Genomic DNA, 22,284 nt, shown 5'->3' with positions numbered 1-22,284 from the left:
GGGCTGAGCGACAGCGCGAGCGACCTGGAGAGGAGGAGGCAGGCGTTCGGCAGGAACGTCATCCCCCCGCAGAAGGCCAAGTCCTTCCTGGAGCTCGTGTGGGAGGCCCTGCAGGACGTGACGCTCATCATCCTGGAGATCGCCGCCATCGTCTCCCTCGGCCTCTCCTTCTACCGGCCGCCCGAGGAGAGCAGCGATGGTAACGTCGCCGCGTCCGCACGGCCCCTGCGCCCGTAGACGCGTCGCCGCCGCCGAGCCTCTCGCTTCGTCAAACAAACGGACGGTCGCCTGCAACCATTTCAGAATCGCCAGAATCTTTATTTATCCTGGAGGAATGCGATGAGCTACGAAGCTCAAGTTCACGGATGGTCAGCCAGGTGTTTAAGGGGACGTCCTGGAAAGGAGGCAAAGAAACCCGAAACATTGATAATTCGCACGACATCTCATTGCTGCGCGAAACGCGACGCGTTTGGTGAAAGCAGCAGATTAAATGGAAAAAAATTAATCTTTTAAGTTCACTGTGCAGCCATCTGTAGGCCCTCCTGGGGTATCTCATCACCAGCTTTGCGTGTTCAGTCACCCAGAGTGCGCCAGGGTCTCGTGAGCTAAGCAGGTGTGAGCCTGGATTAGCCATTGCGTCGTAGAAGAGGTTGTCAAGTGGCTGCGTGGGATGATGTTGTAGGGGGCAGAGGGAGGTGCAGGAAGTGGTGAAGTATGCTCAAATAATCCCCATGACCTGCACGGGTTGGGGAGGCCCTCATCCAGCAGTGGAGTGACAAGAGGGCCGTCCAAGTAAACAACGCATTCAGATGTTTCTTTACGCGCCCTGACCGAGTTTTTGAAAGCGTGAACGTGTTTAGCTCCGTCCGTCTGTCTGTAAACTCGATGCAATATTAACAACATTTTAGTAGGGAGTCGTATTGCTATTTGGGACTTATGAAGGTGGTGGGCACGGCACACGAGGGAGTTGGTGGCCAGCACCACGCCCGGCCGCCTTTGTCTCCCTCCCAGTGGCGATGTTTAAACACCACACCAGATACTCAATTGAGGTTGAATCGACCTAGCGGATGGCCCGGGACCGACTCAGGTAACTGGCATTAACCGTGAGCGGGAATCAAACCCGGGTCACAGGTGATCGTAGCGCAGCGCGAAAGCCGCCACTGCTACCGCTCCCCACTGCGTAGACAGACAGACACACGTGCGCGCGTGCGATCGTTCTTCCTCGTCGTGGCCGACACGCGCACACGCACACCCCGCAGAGTGCGGCACGCTGGCGGGCGGCGGCGGCGGCGACGACGGCGAGGCGGAGGCCGGCTGGATCGAGGGCGTCGCCATCCTCTTCTCGGTGGCCGTCGTGGTGCTCGTCACGGCGTTCAACGACTGGAGCAAGGAGCGCCAGTTCCGCGGCCTCCAGAACCGCATTGAGCAGGAGCAGAAGTTCTCCGTGGTGCGCAACGGACAGGTCGTGCAGATCCCCGTGGCCGAGATCTCCGTCGGAGACGTGGCCCAGGTCAAGTACGGTGAGTTAGGGCCCCCTGGGGAGTGAGGGGGTTGGGGGGGTGGGGCGGACGCACGACCGACTGCCCAGTGGTTGCGCTTTTTCCGATCCCTTCGTCAATATTGCTGGACTCTCTCGACTAGAGAGAGCGCGACGGCTGTATGTTGATCGACTGCTGGAGGGTGGCCTCCTCTTCCGCGCCGTGTCGTTCATCGGCGTTGCATGGACGCGCTTCGCCACGCCGATCAGCGCCGGTTGGCGATCGGTTCAGATGGCGCTCAACTCTGATGTTAGCCACGGCTGGGAATCAATCTTGGCTCCCCAGGTTAATGGCAATGCCGTGCTTCGAGCTTGGCCATCACTCCGCCCCTACTGGTGGCAGTTATTGAAGATGAATTGTGATCTGATGGACGAAATAGTGAGGTAAACGACATTAGGGTGGCACGCCTTTGGGAACCTGAGACTGATGAGCACAGCAGCCGACCGATGTGGCCGGAGGACAAAGTTTTCAATCATTGCGCATCGCTCGCTCTGACATGTGGATCATGGCGCCATGCTGGCCAGATGTTAACTACCTCGCCTGGGATACAGGAGGTCGTGGGTTCGACCCTGATGCCTCTATATTTGGAGTTTGCATGGTCTCCTCGTGGTCGCGTGGATTTTTATCCGGCTGCCCGTTTTTACCCAGCCCCCCCCCCCCCCCATTTAGAGTATTTGCCTGCGATGCATTTTCAAGTGATAAGCCACTTCGTTGAGCCATCATTTGTGGCCAGGTCGCTTCTGAAAAAGAGCTGTATAGCTGAGTGGGGCTCACCTGGTAAAATAAAGACAGCTTAAAAAAAAAAATAGAAACATGGCAGTCACGAGCCCGCTGCTCGTGGGAGCTTGGCGACTGTGTAACGCGCACACAGATCTTTAGGAAACCGGCGATCGCGTTTGGCACCAAGCACGTTCGCGCGAGCGCGGAAACTATGAATCCTCCCGCCTCCCAACGACGCGTCAAGCACTGGCACGGACGACGTCGGTGAGCCCGAAATCCGCGACCTACAACCGACACCCCACAACCCTCCCTCTTCCCGCACGGGCACCCCCCTACCCTCCCCCCCACCCCCGTCACCGACCCCTCCCTCCGTCCGGCCTCTGGAAAGCACTCCACCTTTGGCAGCGGTCAGGGTTGTCATCGCCAATAACGGCTCGCCTCGCTGCCGTAATGGTGCCCTGTCAATTCGGAGCAGTGCAGTCGTGCAAGACTTTGAGATCGATGGTGTGGCCGTGATGTAGTTATGGGGTGCTTTATTGTGTCCCCATCTGTGTGGTGTTTGTTGTTGTTTTGTTTTTCGTCCGCATGATTCATGGCGTGTTTACGTTACTCGCCCACTTTTTCTGCTTATTTAAAGATTAAAATACATGATGGGATTCGTCAAGCTGTAAGTAGCACCTGCTACCTATGTCATGGTGTTTCTCTTCAGCGATTAAAGCCACAACTTGAAGACGCATGTGAGAATAAAGATTTAAAATCCATGTAAATGCTTTATAACATATCCACTATATTTTTTATATTTACACCAAGGGAGCAAATGAAATAGAAAAAACAAACTAAATATAAATGGCACGGTAAAACTAGACAAAAATAATTTGACAGTGCGACCCTAATTTATAATTGAAGCCAGGTCACGTGGTTTAGAGCATTGTTCGCAAACCACCATGCCACCACTCCATCCTGGCAGTTGTACGCAAGCGTATATAAAATATAAAATGAAACCCACATTCATTATCATTACTGCCTTTATAGCATAAAAAAGGCGCAGCCATAATCAGAATAATAATCAAGTTAGAATAATCAAGTTAGAATAATAATCATTTAGATTTATCAGGCGCCATTTACAATGAATCTCAAAGCGCCCAAATCAGCAGGGTTATGCCAGGCAATGGCTCTTCTTCAGAGTAGAGGGAAGAGCGATTGCCTGACACATTATCCTGCTCTGTATTTTTCTGCTATCAGATCGGGCGCATGATGAATGTGGCGAGTGCTTTTAAGGAAGGAGATATTTTACATTTCAGATCTGGTTCGGTCAAAAGTGCTTACGTGCTGGTTTTGTTTCATATCGTAACGATTGGTGTTGAGATCGGTCTGCATGTTATGATTTATTGAACCGTCAATTCAAAGGTCTTGCGTGAAGGAATCAAGCCTCTTGCCACTCTTGCAAATTGTACACGAACGCTCATCGATGGAATTGGCTAAACGTCCCAAAGCAGGACCCTCCGGAAAAGAAATAGGCGTGAGATTCTGCAGGGTATCGCTCTCCCACTGTGGTTCGGTGGTCACCACGAGTTGTACTTCCCGACAACCAATCGGGTGGCTACGCAGCACAGCCAGCAAAATCTGCGCGGTGGCACGGAGCGCTATTTATCACCGTGTTACAACAAACTAAACGTACGGCAATGAAGATGACGAATTGTCCGAAGGTGAATCATTGCCAGCCTCGTCCTCCTCCTGTTCCCACACATCCTAGAACTAGCGGAGCGTAGGCTGAGCATCCTTCACCATGAGCCCGGCATCGTCCCGGAGTCGCTGTCCGCCGCATTTGACTCCGCACCGCCTAGCTTCGTCTCTGTTGACTTAATCTCGCATTCATGTTGTCCGGACCGCCGTCTGGCCCGTGAGTGTCGTCCCGCGCTGCCCCGACCGCCTCTCCGACGATGTCCGTGTCCGTCTCGCCCTGTCCCTCGCCGTCTCCCGCGCCGGGCCGCAGGTGACCTCCTGCCGGCGGACGGCGTCCTCATCCAGAGCAACGATCTGAAGATCGACGAGAGCTCGCTCACCGGCGAGTCCGACCACGTGAAGAAGTCGGCCGACAGAGACCCCATGCTGCTGTCGGGTGAGAAATCTCCCCCCGACCACTCTCGCGGCCTCCTGTGTCTCTGTGGCCTCGGCAGGGATTTTTCCAGGTGGAGCTGATAGTGGCCGGGCGCGTGTGCTGGCGCACGCCTTGAAATCCCCGTGCTTCAGGAGGCAGGGTTGATGGACCACGCACACATCCCGCACCTCCGATTTCCTGCACCTCCAATTAGCACTGTTGGCTAAGTACAGTGCGAAATAAGGTCAACATACATACATGCATCTGGGCCGCAGGGTGGCCAGGAGATAGCAGTTCAGCTGTTGAGATGAATAACCCATCTTTGTAAACCTTTGGATGTTATTCTACCATATATATAGGTGCTCTGACTTCCTTATACTTTTAAGATATATTAAAGCAATTCGCCAAACATCTCAATGCTGGGTCTAATTGACATTCACGTGTTATTATTTTCCTTTTCTTAAGCCACAAGGAACCCTAAAGCTGCCTACAAAGACTTGGACGAACCATCAACACACGTACAGACACGTACAGCCTACCCAGCTCGTGCGTACATAGAGCGCAAGCATTGTCTTTGAGACCTTTACCAGGAGACAAATTACTGCGAGAGTGGTAGTTGGAATTCTTTTTTCAATATCACGCGGGGTCATTTTTTTGACATCAAAGGGGGCGAATTACAACCCCCTTTGATCTCCGTGTGCAGTGAAGTCATCTGCGACACGCAGACCCAGCCGGCATTTAGCAACCCCGATGGTGGGGGGGGGGCAGTGCGTGGGGTGGGGGGGTGCAGGGGGGGGGCAGTGCGTGCGGTGGGGGGGGGTGCAGGGGGGGGGCAGTGCGTGGGGTGGGGGCAGTGCGGTGGGGGGCAGTGCGTGGCGGGGGGGCAGTGCGTGGGGTGGGGAGGTGCAGGGGAGGGGGTGGGCAGTGCGTGGGGTGGGGGCAGTGTGGGGGGGGGGCAGTGCGTGGCGGGGGGGCAGTGCGTGGGGTGGGGGGGTGCAGGGGAGGGGGTGGGCAGTGCGTGGGGTGGGGGCTGTGCGTGGGGTGGGGGCAGTGCGGGGGGAGGGGCAGTGTGTGGGCAGGGGGAGGGGTGCGTGGAGGGAGGGGGCAGAACATGCGATGATTTCACTTTGGTGCAAAGGGCACGGGGTCCCGACTCTTGGCGCCCGCCCCTCGTCTGTCGGCCGGCGACCCCCCCCACTTCCACCATACAAACCGGGCACAGAACTCAACGTCGCTGCCAAAATAAAAAAAATTCGCAAATCTCTCACAGCCGCGAGGTTTTCTGACAACAACAAAAAAAACACTGTTATCGAAAAAACATGTCCGAGACTTTCCCGTACGTCACTGCCCAGTGAAGCAGCAAATTCAATTGCATATTAGTTGCTGTTGTTGTTGTGTGCATCCACAGCGGTGGTGGCGGCGGTGGCGGTGACGCCGTCGGTCGCTAAAACCGCTTTGCGTGCCGCCTGCGTGTCGCTTGCCGGTGGTTGGACGCGGCGACGGCAATGGAAGGGGCCTGTGGTTTTTGCGTAAAAAATATTTGGGGTCCAGACAGCGTGGAAGTGTAGTTTGATATCCATGCCAAGTATGAGCTCACAATGTAATTTCCTCCCTTTAATGATACGTATTTTTGAACCATATATACCGCAAGCGTTTTTAATGTTCTTTTATAGGATGAATGTGCACCACTGTGTCTGTCTACTGTATGTCCCGACAGCGGTTGTCGCACTATCTGAGTAAGAAAATTGGCTGTGTTATGTTCCACTGCTGTTTAGGTTTGTTTTTATAATTCTGGCCTTGGTTCCAGTGATGGTCCAAGTCCCAAGAAAACAAAGCAGGAACACAGGGCAAAAAACAGCTCAAAAGTTCCCGGATTCATGGGGGGGGGGGGGGGGAATTCCCTGAACCAAATATCTCAGCTTGAATAAAAATCCGAATCACGCATCTATATTTTGTCATCTTCTCTCACGTCTCATCTACATCTCTTCTCGAATCTCACCCCAGCTGTGTCTTGCCGACGTGTCTCATCTATCTACGTCACTGTCTCGTCTCTCTGTCCCTCTGCTCTCATCTCACTCCAACTCTATCCCTTGTCCACAGCGATCTCGCCGCGCTACATCTCAATGCCTTGTCCGTCATCTGTCCCGTCATCTCACTCAGGAGTTCATTCCACGAAAGAGTGGAGCCTCAAACATCAATGCTGCTCAGGGCCCACCCCGATGGGGTAGCGCCAGCTCTGGCTGGCTCGACGTTAAATCGGAGGCTTTTGTATGCATGCATGCATGGATGCATCGTGAACCTCTTTTGCACCGTACGTAGCCAACCATGCTGTCTGGACGTACAGTAGACACGACCGTGATTTTTTATTCTGAATTCGTCTCGTCCCCCGAGCCGCCGATCGCACACAGCCCCGCACCGTGCGGCCCAGCGCCGCCAGGGAGAGCTACAAAAATGACGTTCAAAGCGTTTCTACTGAGAGTGCCTCCTGTTCCCCTGGCACTGCCAACAACAAAGGCAGCCATCCTCCTGAGACACCAGGAAAATGTTGCAAACTCAAAACAGATAGTTAAATGACGCAACCGTATTTTGGCACGCCATGATGAAGAGGCGCAGCATATTGACACGTTCCTGAAAACCCGTGAGAGGCTCGTGGGGGCAACTCAACGCGGATTGCACTTTTCATAACCAGGTCATGGCGCCAAGAGATGGACATACACAGCACCTTACATGATAGCAACAACAGCAGCTGCCACTTGCGGCTTGTTCGCAGGCACATACGGGTTCTTACACATACTTGCAGATACTTGCTTGTACTTGCGGGCACTTCGGTGCTTGCATGTCCTTGTGAGCGCTTAGTGGTATTTGCAGGTATGTAGGGTACTTGCTGATACGTCGGGGTACTTGCAGGCCCTTGCGGGTGTTTGGTGTTACTTGGCAGGTACTTGTGAACAATTTGAGGTGCTAAGCAGTTACTCGTGGTACTTGTGGTTCTGGGACTTGAGGGTTACTTGCAGATACTTGCAGGCATCACGGGAAGTGGGTTAAAAAACGACCGAAAGATTTGCACGGTCGTAAGCAAGCAAGCGAACTTAATATAAAGGATTTAAAAAAGAAAAATCAGAGCAATGTGATAGAATACACTATTAGACATTATTGTAAAAAAATGAAAGTCCATCCCATGTGTTAGTGAATTTAAAATATTTTAAGCAGGAAATGGCAGGAAATTTGTTTTCAAATTTAGATTTTGTTCTGGGGGGGGGCCCTAGACCCCCTAGAAGATTTGGTCCCCCCCAATGTTGACTCCATGGCTACGGCCTTGCTTGCAGGTACCTCTGGCACTTTGGTGGGGGGGGGTGGGGGGAGGCAGGTAATAGCTGGAAGCACCTGCGTGTGACCACAGTTGAACACCGGCTGTGGGCACCGTGTCCCCCTGGCAGGCACGCACGTGATGGAGGGCTCGGGCCGCATGGTGGTGGCCGCCGTGGGCATGAACTCTCAAACGGGCATCATCCTCACGCTCATGGGGGCGAGCGCCATGGAGGAGGAGGCGACGCCCAAGAAGGACAAGAAAGGTGAGGCCCACGTGTGTCCGTACGAGTGCGCGGGCGTGCGACATCACGCCCTCAAAGCACACCTAGCCTGGCACGAGCGCTGTGGTGACATCGCACTCGCTTAGGTGTGTGCGCGACGACCCTCCTCGGCACTCGCTTAGCAGCACTTGCCCCAGTGACCCGTTTGGGCTATACGGAGATCTTTGTCTCTGTGTGTGTGCGTTGAGCGTACGAGCATTTAGGGATCCTTGTTCGATTCCCACTCATGGTAGACCTCAGTGGAGAATGTATTATTGTATCGACCCTGGAGGGATGATGGTCTGAGTCAACCCTCAATCAGAATTTGAAATCGCAACTTTCTGATTGCAAGCCTTTTTCTCTGCAGGCAGAAAGTAGGTGGTGGGGGGTGGGGGGGGGGTTTCAAGGGGGGCGAAGTCACCTAAATTCCTGCTAAGGGGACACCACCTAACGCTGGGAGGGATTAGGGAGAGCTCCAAAACACAGGTTGGAACCCAGCGCCGTGCAACGAGTCCCAATCAGTACACAGCTCCTTGAAGTCCCGTGCATTGAAAGCGTTTGACGCATGCACGGCCCGCCGCCCGCCGCTCTCACCCTGCGCCATGTGTGTGTGTGTGGGTCGCTCAGCCCCCAAGGCGACCAATAAGAGTGGAGGTCGCCCCGACAGCAAGGGGCATTCGGCCCACGCAGGTAACCCACACGCGCTCGCTTGCCGACGGCGGTTTTGACCGCTGCCCACTCATCCCCGATATCTGATGCAGGCGCCACTGCGGTGCGGATAATCCTTTAAACTTCACATTGGTTCTCCGTGAGCGGCTCCGCATCGTCGGCGGAGATTGTCCAGAGAGTAATCGCCCGCATCGCTCCGCGGGCTGCACCGCGGAATAAGCGATTGTGCAGCTCTCCGATGGGATTTGTGGGTTGTGCCGAGCATTGTTGCTTGCTGCTGATTATAGAGCGATGCTGTTATACATTTTTTCTGGCACAGTGTCAACACTCGTGCCCCGCAACAAGAGGGGCCTTGGTGCGATTCCCCACTCGGGCACCTGCATTTCTGTGTGGGGTTTGTATGTTCTCCCCCTGTTCTGCATGGGTTTGCTCTGGGTTCTCTGGTTTCTTCTCATATAAATTAATACAATGTCACTTGTATTGGACTCAACATCTAATGGTTGAAAAATCACCTGAAAATTACTCAATAGGCATTACACATAGCAACACCGTTCCCCTGCGGCGATAACTTGGCAGGACCCTCTTGAAAAAGAGTCTTGTGACACATTTTGAGGCCGTCCTGGGTAAACGAGTGTAATCATCTCGAGATAAATGGCAATGCCATAATTAACGCGAGATGATCAAGGGAGAAAGTGAGCCCGCTCCATTCGGTTCCCGCGGGAGCTCCCACCACGTAACGTCGGACATCGTGCCGAGCAATCCAAAGACGTGTGGGAGGGCCTCGAACAGCACGACCGCGATATACTTCTCCGGTAATTGTACAATCCGGAGAGCCTTGATGTGGACACAAGTGAGGCGGTTGAGAAAATGAACACTCGTGACGAAACCTCCAGGCTGATGAGGACGAACGTCTCTCAACTGCCAACTCTAGTCGACACGTCTCGTTCATTAACAGTACCGGCCGTTGCGCCCCAAACTTGCCGCCATCATCTCACGTCTGGTTCGTCGCGTGAGGAGGGACGCAGGCTCCGGTTTATGCGGAACGGCCTCGGCCCGCCTCAGTTCTTCCGCCCAAAATTCTCCGCCCAAGGGCAGATCCGTGGCTCGAGTTCCCTCTAGCCGGTCCGTCCTCATGTCTCCTCTTCACCCCACGATCCCAGCGCTCCGTACTGGGGGGTGCTGGCACCGTGGTTGTATGTATGTACGTTGCACTTCTTGCGCACCGTACATTGCCAGCCAAACGTGCTCGTCGGAGGTGCGGGAGAAGGACGACACACGAAACACACAAAAGGCAGTTGTCAAGAAATGAGTTTTCAATCTTGATTTGAAAGTGCACAGCTCTGGTTGAGGTGACTTCCCCTGGTGCGGTGAGGAATAATGTTTAACGCTGCCATTGCTTCGCGCCGTTGTTTTACCAAAAACCGTTTCGTTGTTCCGTCTAAATCCCGACCGCCGTGATGAATGCCTTCTCAGCATCTTTATCAGAATGTTTATTTAGACTGCAGCAGGAATCCGATGAGCTATGAAGCTCTTTTTCACAGATCAGCAATTTACAACAGCAGACAATACAGAAACATGATAGCAGTACACAATGTGAGAAAACGGTAAGCGAGTCACTCAATAAGTAAATAATAGAAACATGAATTATATAGGTCCGATTCATCATGATTGGGCAAGGCGTCAAAAACAATAACAAAAGAGTCCCCAGACCACACAAAGAAAACACAGCAGGAGCCCCTCAATAAAACCGCACATTAAAATGTCACTATCGACACGCAGCAGGTAATGATCAAAGTCGCAAATCACATTTGCCAATGTGACTGTCTAATTGCTTCGGTGCGCGCCATCGCCCTCACGTAGCCGTGGCGTCGCACGCTCCGAACTCAGCGTCCAACGCTTGTTTGTCAAAATGTCTTCGAGCAACCGCTTGAAATCTTGGACAGAATTACTCAACTCTAAACCAAACTAAATGATGTTTTTATTTATTTTAGCAGGTAAGGCCCACCGAACAATGTAACTCTCTTTCTTTCAGGAGCGACCTGGTCACAAATGAGAGCGCAACGAAGTTGGCTTTTTATAGCAGCCAAATACTCTGAATGCGTGACGTTGATTCTGAATTTGGAGAGAAAAATCGATGGGCCTGGAGAAAAATCCACGCAACCACGGGGAGAACATGCAAACTCCAAATATACAGCGGGCGTCAGGGTCGGGTTCGAACCCACGACCTCCTGTATACCAGGCGAGGTAGTTAACATCTCGCTACCACAGGCCTGTAATGTCTCTGCGGGGTGGAGGTTGTTGTTTGTCTGTTGGCGGACGTGTCGGAGCTGCGGATGGTGATGCCGTGGCGTTGTGTGCTCAGGCAAGAAGCCAGCTGGAGAGACGGGCAACGTGGAGCAAGGTACGGCCGGCAGGGACGCCTCACGCTTCACGAGAAGTCCACAGCGCACGGCGACCTTGAGGGGCCCCGTGCACTATGGCCACGCAGACTTCACAGATTCATCCCATTTTATCACTACCATTCTATCACTCACTGCCATCCTATCACTTACTATAACATTCTATCACTTGTCCTTCCCATGCAGCTCCGATTAGCACGGTTGGCTACGTACGGTGCGAAAGAAGTTCTACATACACTTAGTACCATTTTTTGGCGTAAACTCATTGTATCACTTGTAAATTAGGATACACTCACCGACAGAAAAAAATGCGTGCGAGATGGAAACAGAGAAGAGTAGCAACAGTCATGGAAATGCACGCAAAAGGTGATTTTAGATAGCAAGAAGGTGAGATTGTGATCGTTTGATTGGTCCTCGTTCCGTGCCTTGCGTGCATCACGTGATATCACCACACTTGTTTGCTTGAGACCACTGACTCAAGAGATTCAACATTGCCGCCGTTTGCTTCCATCGAGCAAACTCCAGACTTTCTCGAAACATAAAAAAAAATGTACGTGTAAAAAAAAAATGTCTGAATGCACGATCAATTTAACGTCAGATTTGGCATAAAGTGAATCGGTTATCTTAAATCAATGGGTGAAATGCATACGTGTATAGTATACTCTTTCGCGTTAGCTTTGGATTCAGAAAGTAAGAAGGTACGAAGTCTCGCACACACGAGAGGACGGGCGGGCGGGGGGGGGGTGTCATTCAGTCCGACCAGCTCGTTGGGTCGCGAGCAGCGGTTACACTCTAGAATCGCATCGCGGCGATCCGAGAAGAGAGTCCCAGGGAGAATGGGTGTCCACCTCCTGCCGTGTGGGCAGCCGTTTGAGACTCCCGCCACCGCTCCCCGCGTGTCAGGCGCGGTCGCCTCCCTCCTGGCCTCGCTCGTCAACTTTCCTGCGCGCGGATGCCGCCCGTCGCCTCTGCTTCTCGTCTCTGCGTTGATGTCCGTGGTTAATTAAATTGGGTTCAATTTTTGCCAGAAGCAAGGCAAATGTGGAACAGCAGCAGTAGCAGCAGCAGCAACATCAACCGCCGTTTGCCACTGAAGTGGTGGTGACGTCGCCACGGCGCTTGTGCCATGCTAGGTGCACAGTTGTGGAAGTACACACACAGGTACAAAGACAGCGACGAGGAACTCCCATATAGCCTTCAACACTGTTGGGGCAAGTGTTGTTAGCGAGTCGCACCTATGAAGGCCGACACGGCACACGAGGGGGTGGGTAACCAGCACCACGTCCGGCCGCCTTTGCCTCCCTAGTGGCGATATTTACACACTGCACTAGGTGCTCATTTGAGGCTGAGTCGACCTAGGGGAGTCCCAGTACCGGTCCAGACAATCGTCCCTGGTGTTGACAGTGAGCCACGTGTCCACGCGCTCACCCCCCCACGCAGCGCTCGGCAGAATGCAGGCTTCGACCCCGCTCCTCCCTTGGCACAACCCCTAAACGACCTCCACCCCTAATCCTCGCTTTTGACAGCAGCAGTCAATCTGCGGCAGCTAAGAGTCGCGGGGCAGCGCCCTCGACCCGCTCCATGCACCACGTGTCCTAACAGAGAGATCCTTGGTGGGTCAACCGATAATATAATCGAGCCAGTTAAACCACAATTCACTGCTGGTGCCGCTCCCCCCCCCACCACGTGTCATTCCACATTCTGAGCCGAACTCAGGGGGCAAGGTGAGAGACTTCAGCCAATTACGGCGTGGCCGACGGCTCAAACATTGTCACTGCCAAGACCGCATTCTCAATTTCAGCAGTCAGTCAAATGTTCGTCGTTGATAAACTCCTTGTCCACTGCTGCTGCTGCTGCTGCTCTTGCATTCTGGAACACTCCCCCCTCCTGGGACGCCTGTGCTGCCAGATTGAAGTCTCCGCTCAGAACCGTCCCCCCTCTGCGCCCTGCCTGTGACTCTCTCTGAGCGATGTGTAAATGCCTTCTATCGATGTCTCCATATCCCCATGATGCAGCTTCAGAGGTCAGGTTCAGCCAAGTTCGTTTTGTGCTCAGCGACCCATACATTATGTCCTGCACCTCCGATTAGCACGGTTGGCTACGTACGGTGCGAGATAAGTTAAACGTACGTGCACACGTACTTTTCCACACCCGGCACACTACGTCCAGTATACGACTCTCTGCTGTTCACTTGCCTGGTCCGACCAGCGACCCAGAAAAAGTTAGGCGAATAAATGAAGCTCCTGTTGCACGTGCCACCGTCTTGAGATGAAATTCGCTTTTTGACGCCGTTTAATCCAAACCTGTATCATGCAATCGTCGCTCCGTGCAGAATATTAACATCATCATTATTATTATTCTTTCTAAACATAATTTCGGCAGCGCACTTAACATTTTCCTATTCGCATTGTCACCCCAAGTGCCATTGCAGCGAAGTGTTGATGCCATGGGGGTACTAACGTGTCGTAGGGCGCGCAATTCACCCATAGTTCCCAATGTGCGCCATGTATGGAAATCAGTAAATAAAGAGAGCCTGCAGGGTGAACTAGCGGGAAGTAAAGGCCACTTTACAGAGGTGAGGTGTTAAGACAAGACTCAAATATAGCGAACGATTCCGAGTGTCTCATATGCATGCAGCTGTGCTGCTGAACCCTGAGCGGGATCGTGGCTATGAAAAAACAACGAGCAGGAACCCCACTGCCGTGCCAAACGTCGTTTGTTAAGCTTCGGAGAAATAGCAACAACGAAATGCGTCGCTACCTTGGGTCAGACCGGAGTGAGTTTGCAGTGAAGGCTGCGCATGTGTTCCACGTTATGTACTTCACAGTGCTGCTAAAGGACACCCGAGTCTGAATGCGGATTTCCGCTACCATCAAGAGGCCGCTCGCGTTATTGGGGCGCGTGCTTTGCGTTGTTCCCACGTGGATATTTTTTTTCTTGTACAGACTGAACAAAAATAAAGAGGCACCATGGGAAAGTTGGCAATCTGAGACCACAACACACTTATTCATAATCATCTGCACAGGAATCCGAAAAGGAACAATATTTTTTATAAAACAACGGTTATTTTAGCAGTATTTTGCTGATTAACATTCTAAAGTTAACTTTACAACTTTGTTGCGTCTTAAACTAAACGACGCGACCGTTTTATGTTTAACAGCTTAAAAATGCTCCATTTTTTACACGCTCCTAAATCTTCATTCCCCCCTCTCCCTCTCCACGTGCTTCCTCTCTCCCCCCTCTCTCCTCTTCTCTCCACGTTGTCGTGTCTCCGGGCCCCAAGGGAAACCAGCCACCAATGACGCGGATATGGAGCTGGAACCCCTGAGGGACGTTGAGGCCGCCGTGGAGGATGGCAGCGGTGGTGCACGCAAGAAGAAGTCTTTCACCCCCAAAAAGGAGAAATCTGTGCTGCAGGGAAAACTCACGAAGCTGGCCGTGCAGATTGGCAAGGCCGGTGAGTGGCAATTCAGGGAAAGCTCATGAAACTGGCCGTGCAGATTGGCAAGGCTGACGAGTGGCAATTCAGGGAAAGCTCACGAAACTGGCCGTGCAGATTGGCAAAGCTGACGAGTGGCAATTCAGGGAAAGCTCACGAAACTGGCCGCGTAGATTGGCAAGGCCGATGAGTGGCAATTCAGGGAAAGCTCACGAAACTGGCCGTGCAGATTGGCAAAGCTGATGAGTGGCAATTCAGGGAAAGCTCATGAAACTGGCCGCGCAGATTGGCAAGGCTGACGAGTGGCAATTCAGGGAAAGCTCACGAAACTGGCCGTGCAGATTGGCAAAGCCGGTGAGTGCCGCGTGCCACCAAGGCTGCCACTCAGTGCCGCTTCCGCGCATTCTGCCAAGCTGGAAATGAAGCAGGTGGAACGTTGTGCTGCATCATACGCAAGGGAGCGTGAGAGAAAATGTTAACAGGGGTGAGGACCTCGGATGGTGCTGCGTCTTCGGAATGCAGAAGCTCAGTCTTTATGGCGTGTCACGTCGTATTTGTTTACTTACTCTTGCCCTCTTGGTGATTTATATTTTTCTGGTGGGACGCGATGGCGAGCGTGCTGTGTGAGCCATATTCCAGGGTCTATCAATAGACAGACGCGGCCCCTTGCACATTCAACGTGGCAAGAGTTCATTCTCATAGCGCACTGCTTTTTAAAACCGATAATCCGAGTTCATTTCCCAGCCACTGCAAACGTCAGTGTCGAGTGCCGGTCCTCTGAGCCTCTCCTTCACCAACCTGCTCTACTACCCCTCCACGACCAACATGGCGTGGGCAGGCCTTCATCCAGCAGTGGATACAAAAAGCGCTGTCTGTAACGAAAGCCATTATCACTTAATCTGGCGACAACCAGGCTAGATGGGGCTCAACGCATTGCTCTCTGGGAGTTTTTTGCGTGGCATGTGCCTCTTAAAGGCGCACACCGTGTGTGTGTCGTTCTCGTGCGTGCGCTTCGTCAGGCCTGGTGGTGTCGACCATCACGGTCATCATCCTGGTGCTCTACTTCGTGATCGACACGTTCGTGGTGCAGGGCCGCCCGTGGCAGTCCGAGTGCTCGCACGTCTACGTGCAGTACTTCGTCAAGTTCTTCATCATCGGCGTCACCGTGCTCGTCGTAGCCGTGCCCGAGGGGCTGCCCCTGGCCGTCACCATCGCGCTGGCCTACTCCGTCAAGGTGCGATCGCGTGCCCCCCCCCGCCCCCCGTGCCTTAACCGGTTCTGGCTCCTCTACGATTGGGGGGAGGGGGCGGCCAGTAGAGATGTCACGTGGGGAGGGTTAACGCTTTCAACCGTCAAGACTTGACCCCTCCCTCTACGCACGCGGACTTTTTACCTCCCCTCAACACCTGCGTACGTTCGCTTGACGCACCCCCCCCCCCCTGAATTCTATAGAACGACCGATATGTAATCCACGCAGAAATGATCAAGGATTAATAATATGAACGTGTTTAAGCAAACAGATAGTTCACCGCCAGACTATCTAACTCATTTGAAGGCCAATGTAGACAAATTATTATCGAGGCTTCACCCCCCCCCCCCGTGTCCTATGCGTACATTGTCAGCAGACCCCCCCATACGCAAGCGTACGCGTTTGGGTTGACCCCCCCTCCCCCCTCCATGCGTACATACTAAATGGATGGCTCCTAACGAGTAAAAAACAATGAATGTGATGAGGTGGCCGGGTGGCGTTGGTCTGAAACTGCTTAGAGCCTGGGTTCGAATCCAGGCAGCCGCTGGTCATTAAGCCATCTTCTCAGGTGTAGTGAGTTTATGGTCTCAGCCCGGTTACCATTGACTGCATAAAAAAAAAACATTAAGTAACTATGTATTTCTGCTATTCATTTGGATAAATTCCGGTTCTTGAGACTTAGAAACGATCAGTTTTACTGTCATGCCATGAACATTACTCTCAGTGGCAAAAACGAGTGAGAGAGTGCCGCCCGCCATCGTGTGGGACGATAGGTGACTTGAAGCGATCTCTGAGGTGGTTTTGTCATATCCGCTTCTGCGGGCCGTTCTGGACTTCTCTACGAGATAATAAAACAAATGCAGAAATAATAAAAAGATTAAGATGTTCGTGTGAAATGTGTTTTCGGTCACAAGTTACTGTTGAATGTCCATCGGGCTTCGGAGGCTTGGCACAAGAATATGATTGGCTGGCTGATGAATATTTTAAAAGATTCTCATTTATTTCGCAGCTCGTGGATATTCTTAGTAACCGAACAGACATTATTACCTCATCAGAACATTTTGTGACCTGCGGTTATTACATTAAGAACACCAATGTTGCGAAACATTCGCGTTCGGAGCGAGTAATTGCACAGACGACCGCCACGTTCGTTACTTAATTCCTCTTCGCGAGAAAATATGAGAGGGAAAAGACGAGGCGGCGTTGTGTAATTGTCGCGTAATTTCTGAATTCCATGCAAACGTCCTCGCGCAGGAATGTAATTACCTGACGCGTGTTCTCAAGGAACACGTGGCGGGAAGAAGTTGAAATTGAGGCAATAAGCGCCGGGTCACGGAGTCAGCTACCCCCCTCTCCCCCTCATGCGGTGGGGGTCGGTAACCGAAATAACAAGAAGAGACTTTTGTTTTTAATTCGGGGGAAAAAAACAACTCCTCAGTATTCACCAATAGCCGCAATGCACCGTGTGGTGAATACGAGACGGCTGCCCTTGACAAATCACGTGACGAAGCGGCCCTTAAAGAGCTGCACGCAGCTTCGGAGCCGCAGGTCGCGACCTCTGTGCTCGCTTATTGGGGGCCCTCGGTCGAGATGAGTTATTTTTTTTTGGGGGGGGTCTAGGCTCCCCATCCACCCCACTTTAACCAATTTATAATATCCTAGCGAGATGACGGGAGAGGTCGACAGTTGGAACAGAAACATTGTGAAACGAGATATACATATACACGTGAGGTATAGATCTTGTGAGATTAGAGAATTGTCGACGAAAATAGATAATAACGCAGAGGGATGCAGACAAAATTAAGAGATGAGAAAGAGATAGCAATTGGCTTTTTCAGCTAATTATGTTTAATATGATTTTAATGCGATTTTATATTTCACGCAGCACTGTTTTGTTAATTAAACCCGAGGCCTCCTGAGCTCCTTGGGGGCTCGAAGCTTTGACTTTGCCTTCTGAGCCCGAGCGCTGACGATGCCGCCACGTCATCGATCGGCCTCCCGGAGGGGCCTAGGAGACCCCCCCCCCCATCACTTCTAGATTTGAAGCTTTCGTGACTGCAAGGATTCTTACTCTTAGGTTTTTTCGGTACAGTCACGTAGGTAAAAATTAAAATGAATAAAAGTAATAATAGAAATAAAATAATAAAAAACACGACGTTTCGGAGGCAACACAAGTCTCCGTCATCAGGTGGGACCGTCACAGCTGAATTTTCTGTATCAAGTGAGGCAGGGATTCCAAGATACAAGTTCTTAAATACAAGTTAAGGGGGAGGAGGGGGGGGGGAGGGGGCTTATCTGAATGTGGTAGCCAATGAATGGAACCCCCCCATCACCCCCCCCCCCCCTTGCCTTTCCTGGCTCCAGCACCTCGTGAAGTCTGACACACATCTCCCGTGTATCGAGCCACGGCCCCTTTGATTCTCGCTCTTCAGGGTAGTCCGCCGGGGTGTGTGCGGGTGGGCGCGGGAGGTCTCGACTCAATCTCGGCAGCTTCGGGGGTTGCGCGATCGCCGCGGCGTTTCTGAGTTTTGCGTGGATTCGTTTTTGAGTGGCGGCTCACGCGGACAGCGCCAAGCGTCCCCGTGTGGGCGCGGGGATAAGGAACCCCCCTTCCGTGGGGACGTCGTGGTCAAGCGAGGAACCCGCGGGAAAGCAGAGCGCGAAAAATTGCGCTGCTATCGTTACGATTGACGCGTGCCGGCAGAAAGCAGCGGGTCAACGAGAGCGAATTTAATTTTTTTCATAACTAGACATATTATTGTTTTCTGTGTGAATCGACTGCGTTGTTGTTATTATTGCAGCTGATGTGGCACCGTGGCGGTTGTTCATCGTCTGTGTCAACGTGGGGTTTGGCGACGAGCGTTGAAACAGAGATTTAATTTTGATGAGCTGAGCTCACGGCACACAAACAGAATCGCGTGCGTAAGATCCGATGTTTGTCAATTCGTGTTTAGCCCCCCCCCTTCACCAACCCGTACTGACCAGCGTGGTGAAGTATGGTCAAACAACCCCCATGACTAAAAATGGCTTGCGGGAGGCCTTCATCCAGCAGTGGATTTACAAAGGCTGTGATTAAAAAAATATATAATATGTCTTATGTGATGGGTCCCCATGGCCTCTGCAGCCGTTATAGGCTGTAGGGGCCACTTCATCATAATTTAAATAAATAAATGATATTTAATATCTAATTAGGACTCTTTGATTGAGATAATTTATTGAATCCATGTGTCCACACGTGTCCAATACATTGCAGGTCAACTGATCGGCTGTTTCTCAAAACGTCAATCGCCAACCGTCACGGCACCAATGTCAACCTTCAGTTCCTAGCTACAGTAATCTAAAAGCATGGATCTTGGCAAATCATGAAGTCGTCGTCGCTGGGGGTGGCAGGGTTGGGTTGGAGGCGGTGGGTCCCGAATCGCTGCACCTCCAGCGTTTCCAGCCTAAACGTTCATTTTCCGCGGCTCGCTACGGTGAACTCAAAAGCGTCACGTTCGTCTTGGTTGGGTTGACTCCGTGTCGGTAATTGCGTGCGTCGCGATGATGCGCGCCCGTGCTCAGAGGCAGCCAGGCTTTTTGTAATAAAGCGGCGTTTGAAGTGCCATTGTTTTGCCTGACATTTGCGGGTTGAATTGGGGACTCCAAGGGCTCTGCGGGTGAAACACTCCGGGATATAGGTCACGCCGGCGCTCTGATCGCCTGACCCGTGTGCACGCGCTGGCCCCACCGACGATTTGATGGCACCGTCTCCATCCTCGTGACATTCCAGTGGGGTGCGTGCCCACGTGCCAGCGCTTTGGAGGCGAGGGTTGGTGGAACTCGTCAGATATTTAGAAGCTAAGCGGGTGGGAGCCTGGATTGGTGACTGCCAAAATGTGGGTTTTGTCCTGCGACTTACTTTGCTTTCTTCCCCCCGCATCTCTGACGAGCACGGTTGGCTACGTACGGTGCAAAAGAAGTTCGACCTGCGTACATCATTCCCAATGCAGGAACATTTTGAAATCAGCCTTGAGACTCGGTGATGCTTTCTTGTATACTCTTAGTTCTTTCGGTAAAGTCACGTAGGTAAAAAATGAAATTAAAATTAATAAAAATAAAATAATAATAATTTCATTTTTTACCTACGTGACTTTGCCGAAAGAACTAAGAGTATGAATCCTTGCAGTCACGAAAGCTTCATATCTAGAATGCTTTCTTGTATTAATGATTTATTATTTTGTTAATAATTAATGGGCGCCAGTCAGAGGCCATTCATAAATGCATTGCCATAATCTCTCACGTATCCTTTATTTCGTATCAATTATTTAAACCAGTAATAATACCAGTGCGGTATTTGTTTACCCAGGATGAACACGAAGAGTGCATATTGGTCTAACACTTTAAACTATTTGGCCTTCTTTTACTGTTTGTTACATCAACCAATCTTGATTTTACATACCAATATCACCCTCATTAAAGTAGGCACCAGTGCACATTATAACCCGTGGTAAACTTGACTCCCATGGTAAACTGGATTCCCATGGTAAACTGGACTCCCATGGTAAACTTGACTCCCATGGTTAACTGGATTCCCATGGTGAACTTGACTTCCATGGTAAACTGGACTCCCGTGGCCAGGGATCAGCAACTAAAACAACAAGATTTTTTTTTTTCGAATTCAGTAATAGACTCAATTTTTACATAGCCCCAATGCATGTAAATACGAGACTGTGCTGTGTGTTAGCCACTCTGCAGTCAGCTCAGTCAACCCACGGCACCCGGGGTCTGTCCCGTGACCGCTTGCCAGCGGGAGTTCAACACTTCACGTGGCCTTAACGTGCGCATAGCCTGATACAAGCGCCGTGGTGACATCACCGCTACTTAGTGGTGAATGGCAGTTGTTGTTGTTGTGGTCCTTAAGTATTGCCGTTCCCATGGAACGGAGTGTACTGAATGTGTCTGAGGATTGGAGGGAGATGTGGTTGTGCAGGTAGATATGGGGCCAAGCGATGCAGTGCTTTGTGGGATAGGAAAGCGACCTTGAATTGCATGCGGAAGTGGACCAGCAGCCGGTGCAAGCTGCGGAGGGAAGACGCATTTATATATGGAACCCTAACCCTGCTCACATATAGTACATACATACATATATACACACAGTACATCAGAAAAAAAAACACATTTTAAAGTACTGTAAAACTTCGATAAAAGTTTTTGTCTGAAAATATGACATTGTCAGAACACGTTCATCTCAGCTCAACGTTCCACGAACAACCGAGCTGAAATATACTGCCCAACAGCGACGGAAAGAAAGGTTGGGTTTTAAATGATCGCCTCCCTGGCTCGTCAGGGCAGAGAGGAGCTGTCGGCCGCGGAACGAACGCACGAGTGGGCGGGCGCGCGAGCGTGCCGAGCCGGCCGCGTTACCGTTATTATTGCCTCGCGCGTTCGGTTTGACTGCCATTGGCTTCTGCTCGGTTCGCTCGACCGCTGAGGTCGCTGTGAAATTTGTGAGGGAAGTGGCCCCCCCACTCCCCCCACCCTCGCTGTCTCGCAGACGGCCCTGGTGAAGGCAGATGGATTCACACAAACATCTCGCGCCGCCTCGTTCGCATCTGCTGACGGTTCTCGGCACCCGCTTATCGTGTTCTTGAGCCGCCCTTGCGAGATCGTCTTTATTACATTGATCGATGTTTAAGATGGACATCCCTTTGCCTATCCACTGCTGGATGAAGGGCTCTCCATTGCTGTTCAAACTCTGGCCGCGGCTCACGTAACTGGCGAGTGACGTCCGAGCCGCCCCGCACTGACCAGCGTGGTGAAGTATGATCAACCAAACTGCATAGTCAACATCGATTAGCGAACTGTGCTATTTCCTGTTGTGATTAATAGGATGAAGATTTTACATCTCCATCTGTCACGAGATGTAACAGCGAGTACTCAATGCCATAATCCCTCTTGATGTTAATATCAGGGGCATTGTTTTCTTTGTTTCATTGTTTTGCGTTCGCTGTTATCTCCCAGTTGCGCTGTCGGCATTATCACGCAATGAAGGAATTTGCATTGGGAACTCTGCGGCTTACGTTGTTGCACCACCCTGTGTCCCAGCACACGACACCGCATTCACGGCTTGTGAAGTCACCTCGCCAGGCCTCGTTATCCACACGAGGGGCACAGCACGTTTTTATTCGCCCCGCACAGAGCGCTCGTTGCGTTCGTCAGTCAAACCGATGTGCCAGCCTCAGCGCTGGGTGGAATACGCGAGCACGTTTACCGCGACGGAGGTTTCTCTTGCGCAGTCATTGGTGACCGAGCTCAGACCATCGATCTGCTCGCTGCCCATTCAGCGTCTCTGACCTCCGAGCCGAGTCTCTGACCTCCGCGCTGACTTTACGTTTCCCTACCCCGAAATCGGCATGCGCAGAAAATGATGAAGGACAACAATCTGGTGCGGCACCTGGATGCTTGCGAGACGATGGGCAACGCCACGGCCATTTGCTCCGACAAGACGGGCACCCTCACCACCAACCGCATGACGGTGGTGCAGGTGAGCCGCTCGCCACGAACGACCACAAACCTCCAACGACAACCGCTGCCCGCCAACCGCTAATGACTAATCTCCATCCA

At 52.0% G+C, this 22,284-nt stretch overlaps 1 protein-coding gene across 8 annotated transcripts in view; it reads left to right on the top strand.

The window, feature by feature from the left end:
* LOC144934851 (plasma membrane calcium-transporting ATPase 3-like) overlaps positions 1–22,284 on the top strand; it is a 93,883-nt gene that overhangs the window by 41,286 nt on the left and 30,313 nt on the right. For 7 of the 8 annotated variants that reach the window (XM_078861072.1, XM_078861069.1, XM_078861070.1 and 4 more), the window contains 9 exons: positions 2–199; positions 1,260–1,520; positions 4,252–4,377; positions 7,794–7,928; positions 8,553–8,615; positions 10,957–10,995; positions 14,277–14,450; positions 15,452–15,666; positions 22,082–22,204. In XM_078861072.1, the coding sequence (XP_078717198.1) occupies positions 2–199; positions 1,260–1,520; positions 4,252–4,377; positions 7,794–7,928; positions 8,553–8,615; positions 10,957–10,995; positions 14,277–14,450; positions 15,452–15,666; positions 22,082–22,204 (1,334 nt within the window). The remainder of the gene's footprint in view (position 1; positions 200–1,259; positions 1,521–4,251; positions 4,378–7,793; positions 7,929–8,552; positions 8,616–10,956; positions 10,996–14,276; positions 14,451–15,451; positions 15,667–22,081; positions 22,205–22,284) is intronic. The other variant, XM_078861075.1, reaches the window with a different exon arrangement.

This window comes from Lampetra fluviatilis, chromosome 11 (assembly GCF_964198595.1).
Source record: "Lampetra fluviatilis chromosome 11, kcLamFluv1.1, whole genome shotgun sequence".
NCBI classification, from domain to species: Eukaryota; Metazoa; Chordata; class Hyperoartia; order Petromyzontiformes; family Petromyzontidae; genus Lampetra; species Lampetra fluviatilis.
The sequence above is the reverse complement of the archived record's forward strand: the minus strand, read 5'-3'. Positions and strand labels throughout refer to the sequence as shown.